The sequence below is a fragment of the Misgurnus anguillicaudatus genome, chromosome 19, assembly GCF_027580225.2.
Source record: "Misgurnus anguillicaudatus chromosome 19, ASM2758022v2, whole genome shotgun sequence".
NCBI lineage: Eukaryota > Metazoa > Chordata > Actinopteri > Cypriniformes > Cobitidae > Misgurnus > Misgurnus anguillicaudatus.
In genome coordinates this window covers 37,760,105-37,783,604 of record NC_073355.2, presented here as the reverse complement: position 1 = coordinate 37,783,604, position 23,500 = coordinate 37,760,105, and the positions used below count along the sequence as shown (strand labels likewise).

At 37.9% G+C, this 23,500-nt stretch overlaps 2 protein-coding genes across 2 annotated transcripts in view; both read right to left on the bottom strand.

Annotated features, from left to right (window-relative positions):
- LOC129425551 (Fc receptor-like protein 5) overlaps positions 1-23,217 on the bottom strand; it is a 199,026-nt gene extending 175,809 nt beyond the window's left edge. Inside the window, exon 1 of the mRNA XM_073856663.1 lies at positions 23,157-23,217. Coding sequence (XP_073712764.1) covers positions 23,157-23,187 — 31 coding nt within the window. The 5' untranslated portion in view covers positions 23,188-23,217. The remainder of the gene's footprint in view (positions 1-23,156) is intronic.
- Positions 6,350-14,366, bottom strand: LOC141351257 (B-cell receptor CD22-like). Its single transcript, XM_073857904.1, has 6 exons — positions 14,333-14,366; positions 14,151-14,186; positions 10,920-11,210; positions 8,911-9,201; positions 6,659-6,928; positions 6,350-6,357 (listed from the first exon to the last, which is right to left on the bottom strand). Exons 1-6 carry the CDS (start codon positions 14,364-14,366, stop codon positions 6,350-6,352), a joined length of 930 nt encoding a protein of 309 aa, XP_073714005.1.
- Positions 23,218-23,500: the final 283 nt, after the last annotated feature.

The following is a 23,500-nucleotide window of genomic DNA, read 5'->3' as shown; positions in this document are numbered from 1 at the left end:
TCTCTTTTCTCAGGCAGGCAATGTTATGGAGCACAACACAAGCAACAATAATGTCACATGCCCTTTGCGGAGTCACTCGAAGGTGGTTCAGGCACTGGAACCTTGATTTGATAAGGCCAAATGTCATCTCTATACGAGCTCTCGTGCGAGAATGGGCATGGTTGTAGTTGATTTGTGCATTTGTCTGAGGCTCATGATATGGAGTCAGGAGATAAGGCAGGCAGGGATATCCCTTGTCTCCCAGCAGAAGTCCTGAGAAGTTGCCTAGATGGAGTAAAAATAATGTTATGTATGTTCAAAAACTTTTAAATGTGTTATAAAGCTGTGTGTGGTTTTTAATGAGTAACCTGCCTTGGGCAAGTTGCAAGGAAATAGAAGAGGCTTGAAATATTCTGGAGTCATGGGTAGAGCCAGGCCATTTCGCCTCCACATTTGTAATGAGACAGTCTGCATCACAGATCATCTAGGGAGGGGTAAAGGACATCACTTAATATAGCGATAACAAAAAATACAGGGAAATGGGTTAACAACATTTAAAATGTGGAGAAAAGTGCTGAATCAGACTGTAGCTATTGGTCAAACGTGTTTGTATCTTTGAATTTTGTATGGAACAGAATGTTACTGCAAAAATATCCCTTTAAATAAGACCGTACCTGCACATTTATACTATGCATTGATTTCCTGTTAACAAAGTCAGCCTCATGTGGACCAGACGGACGCTTGATACGCACATGAGTGCAGTCCAGAGCCCCGATTACGTTTGGGAAAGCTACAGAAGTAAAAGACGTAAAAACTTCCAATTGTCATCTCGAACATTAAATCTTTAAAGTATTTCCAACTACTATAGATATATTTCTTAACTTACCTGCAATTCCGTAAAAGCCCTGTTTAATTTCCCAAAGTGCTCTGTGGCCAGGGAAGGTGATAAATATATTGAGCAGTTTTTTTAAAGACAGGTAGCCTACATCATTCTTACACAGTGGCAAACGGATGCCTTGCTTATGTGTTCTGCATCTCCCACAGTGTAGAGAAATGTCCCGCTTGCAAAAAACCGTAGCGCTATGCATACAGTCTGTGGAACCGTGAGGTCTTTGTTGCGCCGTGTTGTATGTGCAATGTACGGTCTTAGTAATTTGCAGATATATAATATCCCTTCTCTCGAGTCAGTAAACGCCAAAGGGTCTGACCTGTCCCTGAAAGTACGTTCCCTTCTGAATGCTCGACGTACTAACAGAGCTTCCTCATCGACCACCTCGTCAATGAAAGGACACGCCATGATCAATAAAATACGACATTCCGTTGAGGTCCATATTTATAGTCAATTGAAGAAGTCACATGCCATAAATGTATAATACGTTTTATAAATGTTTCATGCTTTATTTTATTTCCTTTTTTAAGTCAGATGCATTAACAATGCTTTTAAACATGATTTTTGGGTGATGTTAATGATGCTTTCTTTGTATTTCCAGCTGGTCATTTATAAAATTGCTCCGCTTTAGCCACAACTAAGGCTTAGCTTGACAGTTAGCCTGCTCCAGACCAGGCTAGTTTGCAAGCATAAGTTTCCATAGTAACCGGGGTGGAACTAGTTCAAGTTTGTTTTATGAAACGAAATCCACCGGCAATAAGCCAGACTTAACAAAATAAGCCTGGCTTATTCTGTAATCTAGTTTTATGAAAAAGCCCTATACACACCATGACAACATAAACATCAGTTGAGGGCTGCAACTCCACTTTTTAAATGACAATATCCTGGCCAGACCACTGTTGTGAGTGATATAAGTATTTGAAATGAAACTTATTCCTTATGTCTTGTGAGATATAAGAGCCATTTTATGATTATTTGATATAAATTTCTTACATACTGTTCCTTTAAAATAAACAAATGTTGATCGTGAGATTCTTCTGTACTCTCATCTGTGTTACAGTTTACACTTTATTAAACTCACACAGACTACAAAACCAAGCAGCAGATGTAAGAGATCATGAACAGCGCTTTACTTTCATCTACAGCTGATACAGAGAAATAAATGAATGAGAAAAAGCAAACTTCTTACCTTCTTAAAGGGAAATAAATGTTTCATCAGATTAATGAAGGACTCAATGAAACAATAAAGAACACAGAGGAACCACAGCGACCCCTTGTGTGTGGAAGTCAAATAACATCTTACATACACAATCATCCAGTAAAATATTGTTGCAGTAGAGGAGGCTGCAGTTTCAAGAACGCAGTTTTAATCTAAGACCCGGATGACATCACCATAATTGGAGAGCTGAAAAACTAAAATACACCAAATACTAACAACTCATTAAAGGTTTATTCAAAAAGTAGCCTACTAGTTTAATGCAGCTTATGCAAGAGCTTCATGTTGAGCTATGTATTCACTTAATCAATTATAAATAAGCTCATTATCAGGTTAAAAAAATTTAAAAATATGTTATGGCAATCTTAACTAGTTATTTCAAAGGGTTGTGAGAAGACACAAGAATGACTCTCATTCAAGATAGGATATGCATTTAATACAAAAATCTAAAACAATAGACAGACAACTATACAATAACAATAAGAATACAATGACACTAAAACAAAATTAAAATATACACAAAAAAAATCAAATAACCCTCTTTCATATACAGTATATATGAGTATATATATTGTGAATGTGTTATTGAGAGATCACAGACTGATGCTTCACTGCACTCACAACACATTTATATCAGATTGATGTTTCATCTTCTCTTACTGCATATTGCAACTGATCTTCAACAGATGAGTGAAGAACTGATAAATACACACAAAAACAATTATTGACATTAACTGGACATTATATGTTGCTTTAGACACAATAGTAAATATAACAACCTAAAAAATCAGCCAGAAGTTTCACCTCTCAGTCTACAGCATTTGACAACCAGCACGACTGTCGCTAACAAATATGGAGAAACTGCCAGCAGAAAAGTGATCATGTTGAAGCCAAACATCTTCACATGAAGAGCACCTGAAAGATAAACAGATTTTATTATGCAGTAAATCACTTCACATCATTTCTGTATAAAGTTTCTGTACGACAGCAACGATATGTAGCCATAATTTGTTACTTTATCATCAGCAACATCATGGAACTATTTTAACTTATTTTGTACCTACCAAACTTAAGCTCAAGTTAAAATTTAATTACTACTACTGCAATCTCCCAGTAAAATTTTTCTGGGGGGAACCACCCACATTTTATTTCCTTCCGACTCGGAAGTTCCGAGGCACATGGATTTACTATAGGTATTATTACGTCCACTCAAAATTGGCTATTGCTATTATTTAACATCTATGAGGTAAACGTAAGTTTCTTTACCACCTCATAATATTAATCCTTTTATTACTGTTCTGGTGATGTCTAGTTGGTGAGATTGCTACTGAGGTAGCCACGCCCCTGAGCTGAGGGATTGTTACTATAGCTGTATCCCAATTCGAAGGCCGCAGCCTCCGAAGTCCGCTAACTGGGTGTTCACACCAGACGCGGTAGAGGCGGCAAGCGCAGGTGATTTACATGTCAATGCAAAGACGCGATTAGGCATCCTGCGGCGTGGATGTCGCGTTCCGCACTAATTGAGCGTTGTCGCGGGAAACACGCAAGTTGAAAATTCTGCGGATTTCCTTGCTGTGTTAACCAATCAGGACCTTGCTGTAGTACTGACGTGATGAGAGGAAGCGAGCAGAGTCGCAGAAGCCCCTCCCATGACACAAGTTTTCATGTGAATGTCTCGAATGACTAGAATTTCACGCACGAATGAAGCGAGTAAACTCAAAATGTTCAAGCGTCCCGGCTGGTGTGAATGTACCATAAGTGAACCGAAATTCGTTCTAGCTTTTGGAGAATTTATAAAGCTGTGATCACACTAAACTTTTTTAAAACCTAAAAAATCTAATTTGTAATTGTGTGTTAAATATGACTTTATATTGTGTATGACGGTGAAAAGAGATAAACAGACTCACCTGATACTGTCAGTGTAACTGCATTACTGATGTGTGAGTATCGTGATCCATTGGTCTCATTTCCTCTACAGGTGTATTTACCTGCGTCAGACTCAGTAACAGATCTGATTGTATAATTCTGAAGGTCACTGATGTGGTAAAGTGATGAATTTTTATTCCAGCTGTACTGCCAGCTGCTGACACCTCCTTCATTGATGACACATATAAGATTGACAGTTTCTCCACTGTATACATCTTCATCAGGCCAAACAGACACTTCAGGTGTTGGTCTTTCTGTACAATGACAAACAATTCACACATATTAATGTAATTACTTAATTACAAAATATATTTGCTGTTTTACATTACAGGTTTTAACCTCTGTAATTGCAATTACCACTTGTTCAGTGTTTTAGAAAATAATGGTCATGACGCAATTTATTACTAAAGTATGTACTGTAAATTAATTTTAACAAAGTGAATAAATGGTGAACCACCATTGGTGATGTAAATATCCAATCACAGCACAGTTTACTGAAACCATTCGTCTACGGTTTGTGTTTGGTATAATAACACCTGCTTAATCTGTTACTAGTTAGATGAAGTTAGACAGAATTAGTCCAACCATCAACAAAGCCAACCATGCACCGAAGCAACTAAGATCATTCAATAAGCCATCTTTATTATATTTACATCACTTTGTCTCCTGCCTGCAGTTTTCCCCTTATCTCTGTATCTGCCTCATGGTTAATCTGAAGTATTAGCTCACACCAGGGTGATATTTGAGTAAAGATTTAGTAAATTTCCTGATGAATAGAGAGATCTACTGAAACTAGACTTTAATTTTTAAAAAACAATTTAAAGGATGATCTTATACATATCAATATGGCTTAATGGGTTATTAATAAAAATAATGAAATGAATGTGTAACAGAAAAGAGGGTTTAGGTGCCTCTACAGACTCTAATTATAATGTTAAAGACTTAATGATTACTGCAAGTAGGAAATCTCAAAGATTAAGACTCTTGGGGATCTGTGAGATTCAACATGAATCCATCTCCTCACCATCATAACTCTAAATTTTACTAATTTATTGTCATAATACTGATGTTCATTGTTTTCAGAAAAATGTATAATACGTACTGTTACATTTCAGATATATCATACTATTTGACTAATAGTACAGTAATATAAAGTCTTAAGTCTTTCAAGTTGTTATCTGATATGCACTGAAAACAAAATGCACATGGGCATTCATTGTATGACCATATTAGTCAGTTTAGCTCAATTAAAATATTATACATTTATATTTTTTTATTTAGATGAATAAGTAAAATTTGAGTTACACAGGTCAGGCCCACAGGCGTGTTGTTACTGAACCTGATATTAGAGAATTTAAATTTTGGACTTTTTTTTGGGAGAAACAAAGTTTGTATTAATGATTTTTAGCAATAATCTATTGGTGTACCAGTGGCGAAATAGGGTGGACCTTAATTCCTACTCTCAAATGACATAATTTTACAATAAAGTAGTGGTTAAACAAATTTAATTTAATTTTTTGATTCATGAGTCAAATTTTCAGATCAGCAAAAAAAGGGAAATAAGGAAAATAAATAAGAACAAATCAAGACATTATATATAAAAAGAAAAGAACAAAGTTACAAATAAAGTATAATAGTATTTAGGAACAGAAATATAATCAAATGAATAATAACATTGTATTCTTCATTCTAGCTACAGTTGTGATTTTCCCTTTGTCTTCTGTTGTTCAGATTCTGTGTTAGTGTGCTGTTTAAACAAGAAAACAACATGGCACACAGAAACAAACAATGGCCATGTGTTTCCAACACAGAACATGGAGACTACCACAATCCTCTCACACTAAACTAAAACCAATGAGGTGATAACCCCACTTTTTAAGTGTAAAACAGTCCTCTTCCTGGGGTTAATAGCAGAGTTTAAAATGAAGATAACCTTGGTTAAAAGCTCTATTATATCGCTTATATTTCACACAAGATGCTTCTGTCATTACTTCTCTATTTTACAACAACATTAATACTGAACTCACCTTTCACAGTGAGATAAACAGCAGAGCTTGATAGTGAAGTTTGTGGTCGTCCTTGTATCTCTGCACTACAGCTGAACTCATCCTGATCAGATTCAGTAACTTGAGTGATAGTGAGAGAGTCTCTGTTTACAGTGTTAAACACTTCAGTTGTGTTTTTATACCACAGATATGTCCAGTTTAATGATCTGTACTGATCCTCTATCTCACACGTCAGATTGACTGTCTCTCCAATGAAAATGGGACTTTTTGGTGTTTCACTCACTGTAGCTCTGGGTAAAGCTGAGGAAAGAAGAAAATGAAGTTAAAATCTCATCACATATCTGTTGTGTTAAATCAGAAAAAAAAGTTTTGATGAACAAATAATCAATGAAAAGTCAATGAACAAATAATCCAGCACACTTAATCATTAACAGGTGCGTAGGATAATGGCAAAGCCCAATATCAAAAATAACTAAATGAAAAGAGAAAAAGTCCTGCATGCTATTTAAACTTGGTGAGGAAAGGAAACCAATGGTTCTTTGTCAAATATCTTTTATCAAATAAAAAGTGACTTAAATTGGCAGTACATTTTTGACAAATAAATGAAAAATGATTTAAAAAATGAACCAATCACATTCTGACCTTTAACAGAGAGAGTCACAAGATTACTGTCCTGTGAGTATGAGGGTCGTCCATCTCTCTCTCCTCTACACACGAACTCATCCTGATCTGATGGTGAGATGATGGTGTAGATGTTTCCCACAAACACTGAAGTTCCAGTTGTGTTTTTATACCACTGATATCTCCAGTTTAAAGATCTGTACTGATCCTCTATCTCACACTTCAGAGTGACTGTCTCTCCAATGAACACAGATCTGTCTGGTGTTACTCTCACTGTAGCTCTGGGTAAAGCTGAGGAAAGAAGAAAATAAGCTTATAAATCTCAGCAGATTCTGTTAAAATGAAATCAAAAACCTAAATCATAAAATGCTGTTGTTGTTGACATTTCTGAAGGATAATAAGAACAGAAGTGATTTTATTAAAATTAAAATAATTACCTGTTAAGATAAAAAAAAATTTAGAAGTCAATTAACAAATAATCCTGCACACTATTTATTGTTGCAAGTTAAAAATACTTAAATAAAAATCATTATGATCTAATAATCATTTAAGCATACAAATGCAAGAACCATATGTGTAAAATACAGTTAACCTGTCATAATCTCTGATGACTGTGGCATAAACTAACACAGATCATCATTAATCAACAATCAACCATAATGTAATCTGTAACAAGAAAAAAACAAATACTCTCTGTCAAAATATCCCAGAATTTATAATAGAAATGTCATCATTTTAAAATATAATAATTTTGCTCCAAATTATACCACTTATCTGTTTTTTTTAACATAGTTATGTGTTTAGTGATGAAGACGACCCTTTCGATTTACCCATCATAAAAGAGTACAAATGATGACAGATTATGGGAACTTTAAATTTGTGTTACTTAATATTTATTAATAAATTCACTCTCGTGAAGCCATGCCTGGACAACATCATGTTTCAAGTCACCACGGTTCACTAAAAAATGTTAATATCAATGTTGATATCAGAGCTATTTTACTCAGAAAAAAATTCAAGGGGTGCCACTGCCAATGACTGTGTCCAGTGTGTATTAGAGAAAAACATTTAATTCATAATTTAATTTCCCCCCACACTTTCAACTGTTTTATTTCAATGAAACATCATTTTTTTGTGATTTTTTTTAAATGAAAGCCTTAAAGAAGAAACATTGTAGGTTCTTTTTAATAGCTTTTTTTGCTTATATTTACCAAGAGTGCCAACACTTTTGGCCATGACTGTAAGTCTAGAGCAGTAATTCTCTAGTGGTTCGTCAAACCCCCCCAGTGGTCCGCCAAAAGATGACCTAAACTAGGCAAGTGTTTATACAATCGTCACTTATTTAAATAGATTTTTAATGCACTTGCAAAACTGTGATATCAGTTTTTGCCATTCTGTTTTAATAACGTAAAAAATGGATTGGTGGCTAAACCAAAGAGGAGTCAAAAGAAGGATCAAGCTTCAACTGAAAGCAGCTAAAATCCACAGATCTATAAGTTTTGTAATGTACTAGTTTTTGTTTCATGTGTAAAATCCCTGTAATTTGAGTGATTTTGGACATTTTTTTCAGCATTTTATTGTTACCATAGTTACAATCATAGACTTCATATACCCACCACCTCAGTTTTAAACTAATGGCTCTTTGAAATGACATTGAGTGGGACCTAGGCTGTTATGCTATGTTTAATTGCAGTTTTTTTCATATGTGCAGTTTATTGTTCATATTAAGCTGTAACTCATTTCACATTTACTTTTTCAAATAAAATAAAATTCATATAGTAATTTCTGAACATAGCATTACATATTTGTTTAAAAAATTAGTTTTTTTTACTTGAAACAGTTGCATATTAAACTTAAATTTAGCTTATCCTTCCTATTTTGTTGTTTTTTGGGGGCGTGTTAAAGTGGGATTCTGTTAGGTGGTCCTCAGAAAAAAATTGGAAGATAAAGTGGTCCTTGGGCTGAAAAAGTTTGAGAAACACTGGTCTAGAGTAATGGAAAAAAGATTCTAAAATGGGGGGTATCCGTCCATTTGGATTGAACAGGCGTTTGGGACAAATAACTTGTTCAGATTAACGTCTCAGATTAGACACAAACAGAAAGTTTGTAACCATGGATTATACTAACCCAACAGTTGGGTTAAAACAACCCAGCATTGTGTCAATTTTAACCCAGCGGTGTGTTCTGTCCAATATTTACCCATTATGGGTCAAAAATAACCCAGCCGTTTTTAGAGTGTATATTTCTCTATTTTACAGCAACATTGAACTCACCTTTCACAGTGAGATCCACAGTAGAGCTTGATAGTGAATATTGTGGTCGTCCGTCTCTCTCTACTCCACACATGAACTTACTCTGATCAGATTCAGTAACTCCATTGATAGTGAGAGAGTCTGTGTTTATGGTGTAACGCTCAAACTTAGAGAGTTTTGTTGTTCCTTTATACCATTGATATCTCCAGTTTAAAGATCTGTACTGATCCTCTATCTCACACTTCAGAGTGACTGTCTCTCCAGTGAATACAAATCTGTCTGGTGTTACTCGCACTGTAACTCTGGGTGAAGCTGACGAAAGAAGAAAATGAGATCAACACACTTAGGGGCGGTTTCCCGAACAGGGATTAGCTTAATCCAGGACTAGGCCTTAGTTTAATTAGGAAATATAAGTAGTCTTAACAAACATGCCTTACTAAAAACATTACCTGTGTGCATTTTGAAGCAAAACAAAGGCCACTGATGTATTTTTAGATATGTAAGTGCAAGTTGTTTTCAGTTTGGACAGCTCCTAAAAATGTTTTAGTCTAGGACTAGTCTAATCCCTGTTCGGGAAACCGCCCCTACATGATGCAACATAATCACTGACATAATAGTCTTTATTTCACACTAACTCTGTTTTATTTTACACTGCACACATTTGGCACTGCAATGTGGGGTTATAATCCGCAACTCAGTACTCTCTCAGAAATAAAGGTACACAAGTTGTCACTGGGACAGTACCCTCTCAAAAAGGTACACTTTTGTACCCAAATAGTGCATATTAGTACTTCAAAGGTACACATTGGTAATTCAAAGATACATATTTGTACCTAAATGGTACATATTAGGACCTTTTTCAAAGGGTACCGTCCCAGTGACAGCTTTTGTGCCTTTATTTTTGACAGTGTATCATGTCTTGTCGGCTTTGAAGCGTCAAGTCCGGGATACCCTCCTTACCTTGCAGCACATACAAAGACATCATTTTGAAAAACACGTGACGGGATAAAGGCTGATCGCTCCAAAAGAATGGCCCAGTCCCAAATGGCGCACTTTATGTGGACTTTCAGTCTCGTGGCCTTAAATTGCGCATTCTCGCTTAGTCTACGAGTCCGTAGGGTGTCCCTTCTGTCATTTTTATGCTCCGAAATGTGCTCATCAGCATCCCCTTTACACCCTTGATGCTATCTTCACGGAAGCCCACACTGCAGCAGGGTTCGTGCACTTTTCCAACCCAGAAGTCCTTGCGAAAGAGCAATAAGACCAATCAGACAACGGAAAAGAGGAGTTCACACTGATGGGCAACTTCTCTTCGTATTTCCGACATGACACTCGAGTCTGTGCCAAAATACTACTCCAGTGCGCCCTCTTGGACTCGCGTCAAGGGTTCCTAAGGTCTGCCCTACATGAAGTCATCAAAGTGTGGACTCTGAGGAGGTCCACAAATCAAGTGTGCCATTTGTGACTGGGCCAATTAAATAGCGCAAGCTAATCAGATAGCGTCTACTTCAAAATGCAAAATATACGTTAGCAGCCAATGTTAATCATTAATGATTTGGGACAAATATGATGTTATTTAATGTTAAACTATGTGAGTGGCGCTCACCAACTTCCTAAGTTGTAGCTGGGCACCACGGACAGATGTGCGTACAGAGAAAACTATAGAAACTAGAATGTGTTAGAAATTTTTAGAACAGCTTTGCGGCGCTGAGCTGCGCGTCGGTGTGCGACCCCCTTTACTTGTGACTTGCAAAACATATTTCCTTTTTTTTCATATTTCCATATTTTCCAACGTAAACATTGTCACAGATGAAGGGTTTAATACAGGCTAAAGTTTTAATCTAAAAAAATTTAATTGGTGTAAATGGTGGTGGTGATGCACAACAACTCAAATTAAAATTAAACCGAGATCAACAAACCCTAGATTACTGTAGCTCTAAACTCTGCTTAATTTTAACCCTATAATGTATATTATACACATGAGATGCGTCTGTCTTTATTTCCTCATTATACAGCAACATTAAACTCACCCTTCACAGTGAGATAAACAGTAGAGCTTGATAGTGAAGTCTGTGGTCGTCCTTGTATCTCTCCCCTACACCAGAACCAATTCTGATCAGATTCAGTAACTCTATTGATAGTGAGAGTGTCTCTGTTTATAGTGTAATGCCCAGACTTTAAAACTGAAGTATGACTGTTAGCCCACTGAAATCTCCAGTTTAATGATCTGTACTGATCCTCTATCTCACACTTCAGAGTGACTGTCTCTCCAGTGAATACAGGACTGTGTGGTGTTACTCTCACCGTAGGTCTGGATAAAGCTGTTAAGATAACATAATATTTAATCAAAGCTTTAGTACACACACAGTACACAATGTATAACCCTTACGAAAATTAACCATGGTTTTATTGTGGTAAAGGTGTAGTAACCATTGTTTTTTGGTCAATTGATTACTATGAGCAAAACCATGGTTTTACTACACTAACCATGGTTTAACTATGGTTTTTGAAAACCATGGTTGTCAAAACCATGGTTATTTTATGGTAACCATGGTTTTACTACAGTAACCATGTTTTTTTGGTCTTAACTGTAGTAAAACCATGGTTAATTTTCGTAAGGGAAGCAGCAGACTCATGGTTTGGTATTTTGTTATTTATAATGTGGCCGCAGTGTTTCCCACAGATCTTTAGGTGGTAGCTAGTGAAAAGGGCAATTACCCACCGACAAAAAATGGTCTACTATACATGTGACAAAGAACTAGTAATGTGTGACACATCTGTAATCTTGAGTCAGCTTGAGCTTTGCTCGTTTAGTGCAATGTGCTTGACACTTAGGCTAATTATCATTAGCATTAGCCTTTTGCTACCATCTCTGTGCAAACTTTTTAGATTTTAGAAAAGATATGGTTTATTAATAACAATAATATTATAAAAAATGGGAGAAAGAAAATTCAGTGCATGGTTGTGACTTTCAAAACAAGAGCCAGCTGTTATCGCAATAGAAACCAGAGGCATGCTGAAACTGCACATAATCTTTAGCGCGGTAGCTCTCGCGGCCATTCTCCGATCGACTCAGGTTACACACAATATTAACCCAAAGTAATTAAACTAAGACCAACCTGGACCCGACTTAACATTCAAAACATAAACCGAATATGAAGAGCCCTGCAAGCCTGTCGGGGCTCGGGACGTTTTTTTTTACAGACCGGGCTTGGGTCGGGCTCGGGCTTATTTTAGCGTCTCTCCTCATTGTGTGTGTGTGTTTGCGTGTGTAGCAGAGACAGCGCGCATCAAAGAGCGCACGCGTCAGAGAGAGCTTAAAAGTGATTGATATTCGTCTCGGGTCGGGTTCGGGCTGAAAAAATTGAAGGCATTGTCGGGTTGGGGTTGGGTAGGGCTTGAACACTACGGGCCACATCTAAAGTTTAGGTCCACATTTACAACAAAGTTGTTTAAAATAGCTTACCATTACTTGCAGAATTGCCGACGTACTTATCACGCCCTCTGTGAAGCTGTCATTAAGATGCAGTTTCGGTTTTACGTTGCCTAATGCAATGTTGTTTGGTCATGAGCAACTTCGCAACGTCAGCGTTTAACACAGACATAGAAACAACAAAAAACGGGCCGTGGATATGAAGAACGTGGATTGTTTTGAAAAACAACACTGAGCTCGCAGCACCACAGGTAACTTCCGCTTTCTCTCCGAGTTTACCGGTATTTTAATACTGATGTGTGAATGATGTCTTACTGGTAAAAAGACGGAACGTCACTGCATGTGTGAACAGCACATTTTTGTATTTACTGGTAAATTCATTCTGGTAAATTCATGGAAATTTACTGGAATTACTGTGTAAAAGGGGCTAATGTGACACAAGAGCTCACTTTGCGTCGCACCCATTTCATTGAAAGACAGAGAGCATGCGAACACACACCGAACTTACCGGGAGAGACACAACATTTTGCTCGTTAACATTGTTAACAACGCTTGATTTTATAAATGTAGGAAGTGCATTAGCTAACATGAACTGATATTAATATAGAAGTAGAAGTATTGATCATTGTTAGTTCATGTTAGCTAATGCATTAACTATTGTTAACAAATACAACCTTATTTTTAAGTGTTACCACAGGATTTGCTTAAGAAAAAGGTATTAGTGATATTAATATTAATTTTTATTAGTAATAGTAATATGAATGTTAGAATTACACGTAGGTCTATAAATAAAACTATATTTTAACATTCCTATTTATACTGTTGATAAAACAGGATTCAGAAATCATGTGGAACAGCTTGACAGAAGATATAAGAGTTTGTCTGACTCTTTCCTCCCATTGACAAGTTATCTCGTCAATTAAGAGAAAACACTTACCCCACGGCAATCCATATTTCCATTAGATGGCGCTCACTGAAAAAAATGATTCATTGAATTTAATCATTTTTTTTAAGGTAAGTGGTTGCAATCAATTGATTTAAGCTACATTTAAACAAACAAGATTAGTAACGTAAAATAAAATATAAAACTTTTGTTTAAATGTAGCTTAAATAAATTGATTGCAACCACTTACCTTAAAAAAATTGATTAAATTCAATGAATCATTTTTTTCAGTGCTCTAACCCAACTTATAAAACAGTTATAAGCATCCACTGAGGCCAAAAACAATTAAACTCAGTAAAACATAGTGGATGTTTTGATCATCGTTCTGAATCTGATCTCTGACAAAAGTCAATTTTCAGACAGTTCAATTTCTTATTTTTGAAAAAACCTACCCATTTTTGAGATAAACAATGTATTGTTTGATTTAATATAAAAAACTAACCTGGTAAACTACAGATTGAAATGTGTCAAATTAGTCCTGATGAGTGAATTTAAACATGAGTTCATGTGGCGGGGCTTACGCCTTATATAAGTCCGGAGAGAATGCCATAGCTTACCATTACTCGACTGAAGCACGTAGTCAAATAACACTCGCTGTGTGACGTTTTAAGCACGGCAAGCTACACAATGCTCGTTCCCGTTATTTCAGGGAACCAGGGTTAAGTGAGTAACCTTATCGATTTGCTTTACAAAACACATGCACTGCACTTTCTGGAGCACTTTCTGAAATATCTGAAAATATTAACCCTTTTTGCCTCCAAAATATGGTTTAATTTCATAATGATGCCTACTTACTTAAATACAACAAATATCATATAAAGTGAGCCGTACTGTTTTTGTCACAAATACATTAATACAAAACTGATCTATATTAAAGTGAATCACCTTCAGTTTGTTCAAAGTGGATGTTCAAAATCAACACTGAAAAGAAGAAAGAGAAAAACCCATTACAGTTTAAACAATAAACATTAAGTTGTTTACCGTGGAGTCATATCAGTTTATTTCAGAAATCTGTTTTATTCTAAGAGATCTGAAGATCCTCACTGATGTCTCAATATTAAGATCACATGAACTGAATAATGTAATCTCTGTAATCTTCATGTTATCAGAAACTTTCATCTGAGGAATAAATTAATCCTGTACAAATGTTTATGAATGTGAAGAGTTTATTTCTACAATAAGATAAATAATCGACAACTTCTGCTGTTGTGTGATGTTGCTTTTTCACACAGATTTCAGTATAAAGTCAAAGACCTTCATCATATCAGCCAACAAAACTGAAACACTAACACTTTAAAATACAAAAAGAAATATTGTGTCTATGCTTATGATTGCTCATTTCCGCGGCAGATTGTTTTCAGACAAACTCTGAATCTAAATGATGATGTCATGACAGCTCTGATTGGCCAATTCAGTGATGCTGTTGCAGAGATGAGACAGAGGGAGGCAGCATTTAATTGCAATGTGTGTTGAATTTAAGAAACAAGGAAAAACATACAGTAGCACATCCCAACAACAAACTACACAGGGGTATAAACTACTGTATATAGATAGACAGATTAATAAAAACAAACTTTAAGTGTTCATTTGTAGCAAAGATGTGTATGTTGATTGTGTAAAAAAAGATTTATCTAAATCTATTAAGCACAATGCAAAGTGGTGTAAAGTACAACTATTGACCAATCAGAATCAAGGACTGGAATTAACTGTTTTATAAATAGAAACAAACCATATTGTTACACAGTCATATAATCTGCCATCGGACGGATCGATTGTTAAAGACCTGGAAAATGGAAAAAGGATTATGAGAATGGATGTGGAAAGACAGAAGGTCGAAGCCAAAAGAAGATGCAACATCTGCGGAGGACTTTTCAAGAATGAGCGTGGTGTTAAGATCCACCAAGGCAAGTCCAAGTGCAAAGAGCAGAGTCAGCAACGCAGAGCACCTGAGCTTACACAGAGTAACCTCTCCAAGTTTGTTAAGGGTGTTCATCAGTCGGTGGAGGAGGTCCAGGGCCAGGAGGCAAACCACAGTGCCCCAGACCTCTCTGCTCAATCTACTCGGAGCACAGGAAGAGACTGTGAACCTGAAAGTCCAGAAGACTTCAAGAGGAAACCACGCTTGAATTTACCACCAGCAACAGACTGCAGATGGGCTCAACTGGATAATGATTTAAATTCCATCTTGGAGAACACCCTGAAACGAGATGCAGTCAAGAAGATAAAGATCATGGTTGAAGTTGTGTACCAGGCTTGTTACGACACCTTTGGTGTAAAAGAAGACAAGAGCCCCAGGCAGTCGGCAGGGCCTAGTAGGAGACAACGGCAGATTAAGGAGTTGCGAGAAATACTAAAGACATCAAAGAAAAGGTGGCGGGAAGCAAGTGATGAGGAAAGAGTGGCCCTGGATGAGATCAGCGTAGAGACGCGGAAAAAACTAATCCAGCTTCAGAGAGCTGAGAGCATACGGGAGAAACAGAGGGAGAAGCGCCGGAAGAGGAAAGCCTTTTTTAACAACCCTTTCCAATTCACAGCGGACCTATTAGGAAAACCCAAGGGGGACCCTGTTATGTGCAAAAGAGGAAATAGAACTGCCCTGTTATGTGCAAAAGAGCTCAATTCCACAAGACTCGACCAGTTCCGGGAGATTTCCCTGCTGGATGAGGGGAAAATCTTCTGGTCCATCATCGCCAAAAGGTTAACTAAATACCTGCTTGCCAACGAGTTTATTGATCCCAGCGTACAGAAAGGAGGAGTACCAGGATATTCTGGCTGCCTGGAGCATACGGCAGTCATCAGTCAACTTATTAATGAAGCCAAAAGTAACAACAACACACTCTCTGTTGTTTGGCTGGACCCTGCCAAAGCCTACCCAAGTGTCCCACATCAGTTGATTCGAAAGGCATTGGATCACTACCGAGTTCCATCAGAGGTAGTTGAGCTTGTAATGGCACACATGAATGCACTGCAGATGAGGTTTACTGTGGGAAACATCACCACCAAATGGCAACGGCTTGAGAAGGGCATTATGGCAGGATGCACAATTTCCGTGACCCTTTTTATAGCAGCTATGAATTTGTTGCTTAAGGCAGGGGGAATGCAGTGCAGAGGCCCGAAAGCAGACGATGGCACAAGACACCCCGCCTGCAGAGCTTTCATGGATGAGGTGACGGTAATGACTCCATCTATCCAGGGGACACAGTGGATCTTGAGTGAACTGGATAAGATGGCAACATGGTCACGCCTGCAGTTTAAACCAGAAAAGTCAAGGAGCCTTAGTATCTTGAAAGGAAAGTTAACAGGAAACATCTTTAGCATTCAAGGCTCTAAGCAGTATGACAGCTCCTTAAAGGACAATGGTAATCTTACCGATACCAAGGCCCAGTTGAATACCTGGCTCAAGGCCATTGAGCAAAGCCAACTGCTCGGGAGGTTCAAAGTCTGGTGTTTTCAATTTGGCATCATACCCCGGCTGCAATGGCCTTTCTTGCTTTACGACTTTCCTGTATCTCAGGTGGAAGGAATGGAAAGACTGTGCAGTAAGTTCTTGCGAAAATGGTTGGGAGTCCCCCCATCATTCAGCGCAGTCAATCTGTACTGCAGGACCTCCAAGCTTTCTTTGCCAGTTTCATCGGTGGTCGAGGAGTTTAAAGCTGCCAAGGCAACGGCAGTCAGTACACTCCTTTCGTCTGAGGATGGGAAAGTAAGGCATGCAAGCAAGACCATCAAATGTGGTAGAAAGTGGAAGCCTCAACAAGCTGTGATGGAAGCAGAATCTCACTGGAAACACCAGGAAATCGTGGGCGTGGTATGCCAGGGACGCCTGGGCCTTGGACACTACAGCGAGAAGAGGTGGAGCAGGGCTGATGCCAGAACCAGAAAAGGTTTAGTGGTACAAAGAGTCCGTGAGGCAGCAGAGGAGGAGCGGCAAGTGAAAGCGATCGGACTTGCCTCTCAGGGTCGCTGGACGCAGTGGGATCAGGCACAGGAGCGATCGTTGTCATGGAAAGAACTGTGGCAGATCAACCAAGGGAGGTTGAGCTTTCTCCTGCGCTCGGTGACTGATCTGTTGCCAACACCAAGAAACATAAAGATATGGGGTGGAGAGGAAGATCCATCGTGCATTCAATGTGGAGCAGTCTCCTGCACGCTAAACCATATCCTGACTGGCTGTCCAAAGGCACTGGCAGAGGGGCGGTACAGATGGAGGCACGACAAGGTCCTCACAGAAATCGCCAAATGGGTGGAACAGCAACGAGTCAAAGCCAACAACAAGCAGGTCTACCCACCCAAAGCTATAAGTTTTGTGAGAGGGGGAGACAAGGTTCACAAGACCAGAACGGTGGCCAAGAATTCGACCTCTTTATTGCAACAAGCCTCTGACTGGGAGTTAAGAGTGGACCTGAAAAGAAAGCTTGTCTTCCCACAGGACGTTGCAGTGACCTCCCTCCGACCAGATATGGTCCTGTTATCAAGGAGCACAAAAACGATCGTAGTTGCTGAGCTCACGGTGCCCTGGGAAGAGAGGTTAGCCACATCCCACCAGCTAAAAAAATCTAAGTACCAGGATCTGGTCGATGAAGCCGTTGTAAAAGGGTGGCATGCAATCAACTACCCTATTGAAGTCGGCTGCCGCGGATTCCCAGCAAACTCGTTGCGCTGTTTCCTCCAAAGGGTGGGCTTGGAGGCTAAACAGCTGAAGAAAGCCACCAATGATATAGCTGAAGCAGCCGAGTGTAGTTCAAGATGGCTGTGGCTGAAGAGAGCCCACAGTTGGACCCCTTCTGTAGGTGAAGGCTAGTCAGTCTTTGCTGCCCCACTCAGGTGAGGTGTTCAGGTTAAGGGGCGAAACACCCGGGACCCTGAGATCCCTGCTGACGATGCGGAAGGGTTCCATTCAATGTGGATGCTCCAAGGAATACCAGCTTGGAAGAAGATCTACATCACCAGTGTGTGGTTCCGGTAGTAGTAGCTTGTGACAAGCATCTCTGATGTTAATTTCACCATACGGTAAATTAGCATTATTACCGGTATGCATGCTTTTGTTGTTGTACATGCATAATTTTTAAGTAGATTTAGTTCATTATTTTAATGTATTTGCAGTGTAATACATTTTAATTTTACTGGGAGATGGTTACACATTTACATGAACCTGGACTATCAGTTTATAAAGATGACTGATCATAGTGAATGGCACAAAGACTCTGTGTCTGGTGGGGATAGAGTTGTGCTATTTTATCATTCTGAGAGTGAGATCTGTTGCCTTTCTCGTGGATAATCATTGTCATGAGTTTGAGTTACACAAGTTTATTTTCTGCAGAGCATCATATCAAACTTAGGAGAACAACATGCAATGAGTTTACAGCATCTCTTTGCGGAAACTTTTTCATATGTGCTGTAAATCTGGATTTACATAAATAAAGTTTATTATTTTTAAACCTTTCAAGTGTTAACATTCAAGCCTTTTAAAACAATGTGAGCGCAATATGTAAAAGTGCACTGTTTCCTGTGTGCAAAGATGCATACATATTCGAATGGACACGCACAGAGACACACTTTTCAAAAAGCATGCAAACACAGATTATCTGTGCTTGACAGGACACATACACCTCAAATTATCTTGAAATACCACTTGGCAAGTCTTGGCAAGTATTATCATGAAAATAGTCATTAATGTCTTATAGTGAACAGGCCCACTCCTTACTTGATCAACATCCTCCTTTTCTCTGAAGTATTGAAAATGTGTCCTGATTCTGAAGGTAAAAATTACATATATTTTGTTTTACTGTGTAGATTGTCTTTGACGACTGCTCACCAGTTGACATTTCAGTGACAGACTTCCTGTGTGGCTGGAAGAGCACTCTGCAACCACAAATGTTGTATTTGACCAACTAAGAGCCCACCCTTCAGACAGATGGAAAATAAACTGAGGTCGTCATTTAGTCTAACCAATACATGCAGTTCTGGCTATTCTTATTTTAATGTATTTTAAACTAACTATATCAAATGCAAAAAAAACCTAAAGGCAACACCCGAATACGCTGATTATGGTAGCTTTAATGTATTTATTACAGAATAAAGTATGATATAAAACAAATTTATTTAATTATTTTATTATAAAACCATTCATTTTAATACTACTAAACGATTGTACAACATGAAATAAACACAAGAAAAACATCCGGTTAAAGTAGAGTGCAGTAATTTACTACAGTATGTTTTGTGTGTTGCACTTATCCGTTTCACCTGGACTCTCATTGACTCATTACGCCAATACACCACACCTGTCATATGTTTAATTGTCTTTGTATTTATATGCCTTTGTTCTGTCAGCCTGTGCCGGATTATTGTCATTACAACCCTGTCTGTTCCCTGTGTTGGATGTTCCTGTTTTCCTGTATTCACCATGTCAGCCCTCGTGTTTTTATTATTAAATGTTATTTATTTTGAACTTTGCGTTTGCGTCCTGTCACTCCTACCCAGTTATTACATTAAAGGTTCTCTAAGCGAATTCAGTCCATAAAACAATTTAGACCATAAAACATTTTTTGTTACATACAGCAAACATCTCCTCACTATCTGCTTGCTTCCTGTCCGCTGATCAAACTGTAAAAAAACGCGATCTCTGTAGACAGTCCAGCCTCCACAAAATGCAATAATAAAAATCAGGGGCCTATACCATGAAGGTAGCTGAACCAACTCGGGGTTACAGGATTGGTTTTGAGTTGACAAAACCAAACCGATGCAATCAGGCTTTAGTGGTCCCATGAAGCGGCTTATCAACTTTCTCTGTCAACTCAGGCTTTGATCTTTAGGCTATGATTACTCCACCTGCGCGGGCACATAAAAGAGTGACGTCGGCACCTAACAACCAATCGGAATAGAAAATAGAGCACGTACGAGCAGTGTATTTTTTTAGCGGAGGAGCATGAGCTAATTATACAAAATTATGAAGATTATAAAAATGTATTTCAAGAGTGAAATAACACTGCCTCTGCTCTTTTTAATATAACATGTACATTAACATGTACTTCATTGTATAATTTATTTAGGTACCCAAAGTGAAACATGCTTTTTTAAGTTAATTTACATTGTTAAATTTGTTAATAATCTTACAGGGAATTTTATAAAAGCCCACTTTTAAAGACATGGTCAGGAAATGTCCGTGGAACACTATGAAGCTGTTAATGTAGGCAACCCCTGTGCGAGGACCACCTTGCGCATGGTTCGACAAACCGTGTTTTCCCCACCGACCGCATACCAGTATGTACCACTTGCAAAAAAGCGCAACGCAATCATTTACGGTAAAGTAAGGGCACGGATTTAACGTGATACATTTCCTATGTGAGGCAAGAAGTTTGCAAAGATAAGACATTCCTTCCGTGGAAAATCTAGATATTTCATAAATGACTGGGCAAGGGAAAACTAAAAACTCTCTCTATGAAGTGCTCTTCTAACTATTTGCGCGGAGACCCCTGTGACTTCTTTCTGCTTTGGATGTTTAAGATTAAGACCCTCACCCTCCTTTTCTTTTTTCTTCTTCTTTTTTTTAAATGTGGTATCAACACAGAAATAGTGATTGTTGAATATGCCTTAATGTTTGTATTTTAATATGTTCAATAAAAACATACAAATAAATAAAAGTTGCGCGGAGACCCTAGTAGTTACGTCACCTATATGTTTCTTTGCTAGCAGCTGATTGGTCAAACTGCAGTCTCAGATCTCGAATCCAGAACATAACCTGCCCCGGGGACGAACACCGATTAAAGCCGCGCTACTTTGATGGTACCTAAAACCCAGGGTTGGCGCAAACTAATCTTAAACTTACCTGGCTATCCACTTAAACCGTCTTCATGGTATAGGCCCCTGGCCAAACCTACACCAGAAACCATAACAAAGTCTTCTAACCAATAAACGCCAAGAGGGGTTGGGTTTGGGCGCGTTCATGAAAGCACGGAAGGGAGGGGGAGGAGTTAACTACGCTCAGTTTGTTTGAAAACACATTTCAAAAATCAACACACAGATTCGCTTATATAAAAATATATGTGATTTCAGTTATGAAACTTAACTTTACCATCAGTTAAAAGGATAACAAATAATACTTCATATGAATAGTAAAGATAAATAAAGTGATGAGACAAAAAAGCCAGTTAGATCCAAAGGGAATATAGACTTCTGATGGGCTTGTCGAAATGAGGCTGCCCTCGTCGGGGTATACGCCGCCGATGATTCCCCGAAACTCATATATCCAAAAGGACATTTTAATATAGGCGCTATCTTTACTAACCGACCACATATTTGAAGTTTATTCATTTATATTCTAGACTGAACAGCTTTAAAAATTAAATTTTATGACACAGAAAGAGTAATATTTCGAGTATTGTGAAAGCTTGAGGCTTCATTGTCCTTGACGCGAAAGGCATTCTGGGAAACTTGGCTGTCAGAAGTCCGCACAAGTCACCTCCTGATGCATCCTTGATAAAATGGGCGGATCAAGAACACATCCGGGGATGTTATGTGAACTTGGCTTGATGCGAACTTCGATTTGGAACAGTACTTGGGCCGCGACTGATGACGTTTTACAAGTCCACAAGAACACAAGAACAGACAAGAACACATATTGAGAAACGGCAAAGCAGTCTGATCTCACGATACTTTGTTGTCACATGACCTTTGCTCTGTGCAAGCGCTACATGCGATTGAACACGCATATTGACGTGCATCTTGATCTTATATGTATGGTTTTCTAATAAAGTTAGCGTCCGGAGCAGAAAAGACAGAAAAAGCGCATTCCTGCATGATCATATCACTGTATTATTTACTGCCATGCGAGCCAAAAATTAAAGCTTGCCGAGCCACGCAATAAATAACACTGGTCTCATGATTAAAAGAAAAAAGTGTCAGTAGTCATCATGGCTCCCTCTGCTACTTCATCCTACCACCAGGTGGCACCCGTTCCACAAACATTGCACACTCACTCTGTTTCTACTTTTACTTCCTGTTTGTTTCCTATAAAACCAGTTGTATCTCATCATCACATTGCAAAGTATTGTTAGTTGTAACTGCATTACCAAGCGTTAATGTCATTGTATTGTTTCAGGGTTCTTGTTTATGTTCATGGTTTTGACCCTTTGCCTGTATTGGATTACGTTTATGGATTACCCTTTTGTTTTGTTTGCCTGGTGTTATTAATAAACTTCTGCGTTTGTTTTCTACCACAGTCTCCGCACGTTACAGTCAGTTGCATGGTTGTAGTACATTCCAGTTATGTAATTTTAAATAAAACTTTCAGTTAATAAGATATGCTCTTTGATTACTGAAATTTAATTTACCCATTAAAACCATTGAAAATGAAAAAGGGAACATTTCATAGGGCCCTATTTAAAGGATAATCACTGTTTTCTTTCACTTACACCTGCAAATTACTAATACTAAACATTTTATAACATGTATTAATGTAACATACAATATGTGTTATTTACTGTACAGATATGAAAATCTTTTATGTGGAAAATGTTTGATAAATGAAACTCACTGTCAATAATATGTCCTAGTTTAATACTAAATTTTTTTCAGACAAAATTTTCCTAACAGCATGAGCCAAAAGTCTGAGTTTTACATCATAAATACAGGATCATATACAGTACGCGCTTATTATCTGTTTTATCTATGGCCTAATGAACAATATCTGTGCAAAACAAAACTGAACAAACACTCTGACGCCCTCACACATAACACTACACAACTAACATTACACATTAATTTCTGTTTCACACAACACTATCTGATCAAATGTAGTAAAAATACAGGAACAGTAAATCTCTTGATCCTGTAGACAATGTGACAGTAATTGATGTGTAGTTAAATCCATAGAGAGAAGATAATACTCACAGAGAACTAGAGGAAGAGAAATCAACTCCATACTGATCAACGGATGATTGACACTTAAACATTAAACACTCAACACTTCCTTTATAACACCATGTACCTCCCCTGCATCACCATGTACATAGCCTACTCTCTGTCCTAAATAGACAAAACTAAAATTAATGTCCCAAATCAAAGTATGTTGCTATGATAGTACTGTAAGTTCACTAAAAGTATCTTTAAAGTACCTGCATGATCTGGTGAAAAATTGAGAGTAGATCTATAAACAAACAGTTTAACAGCTGATAATGAACTCATGGAGTGAGTTTAGTGATGTTGTACCAAATAAAACTAATAATTAAATATAG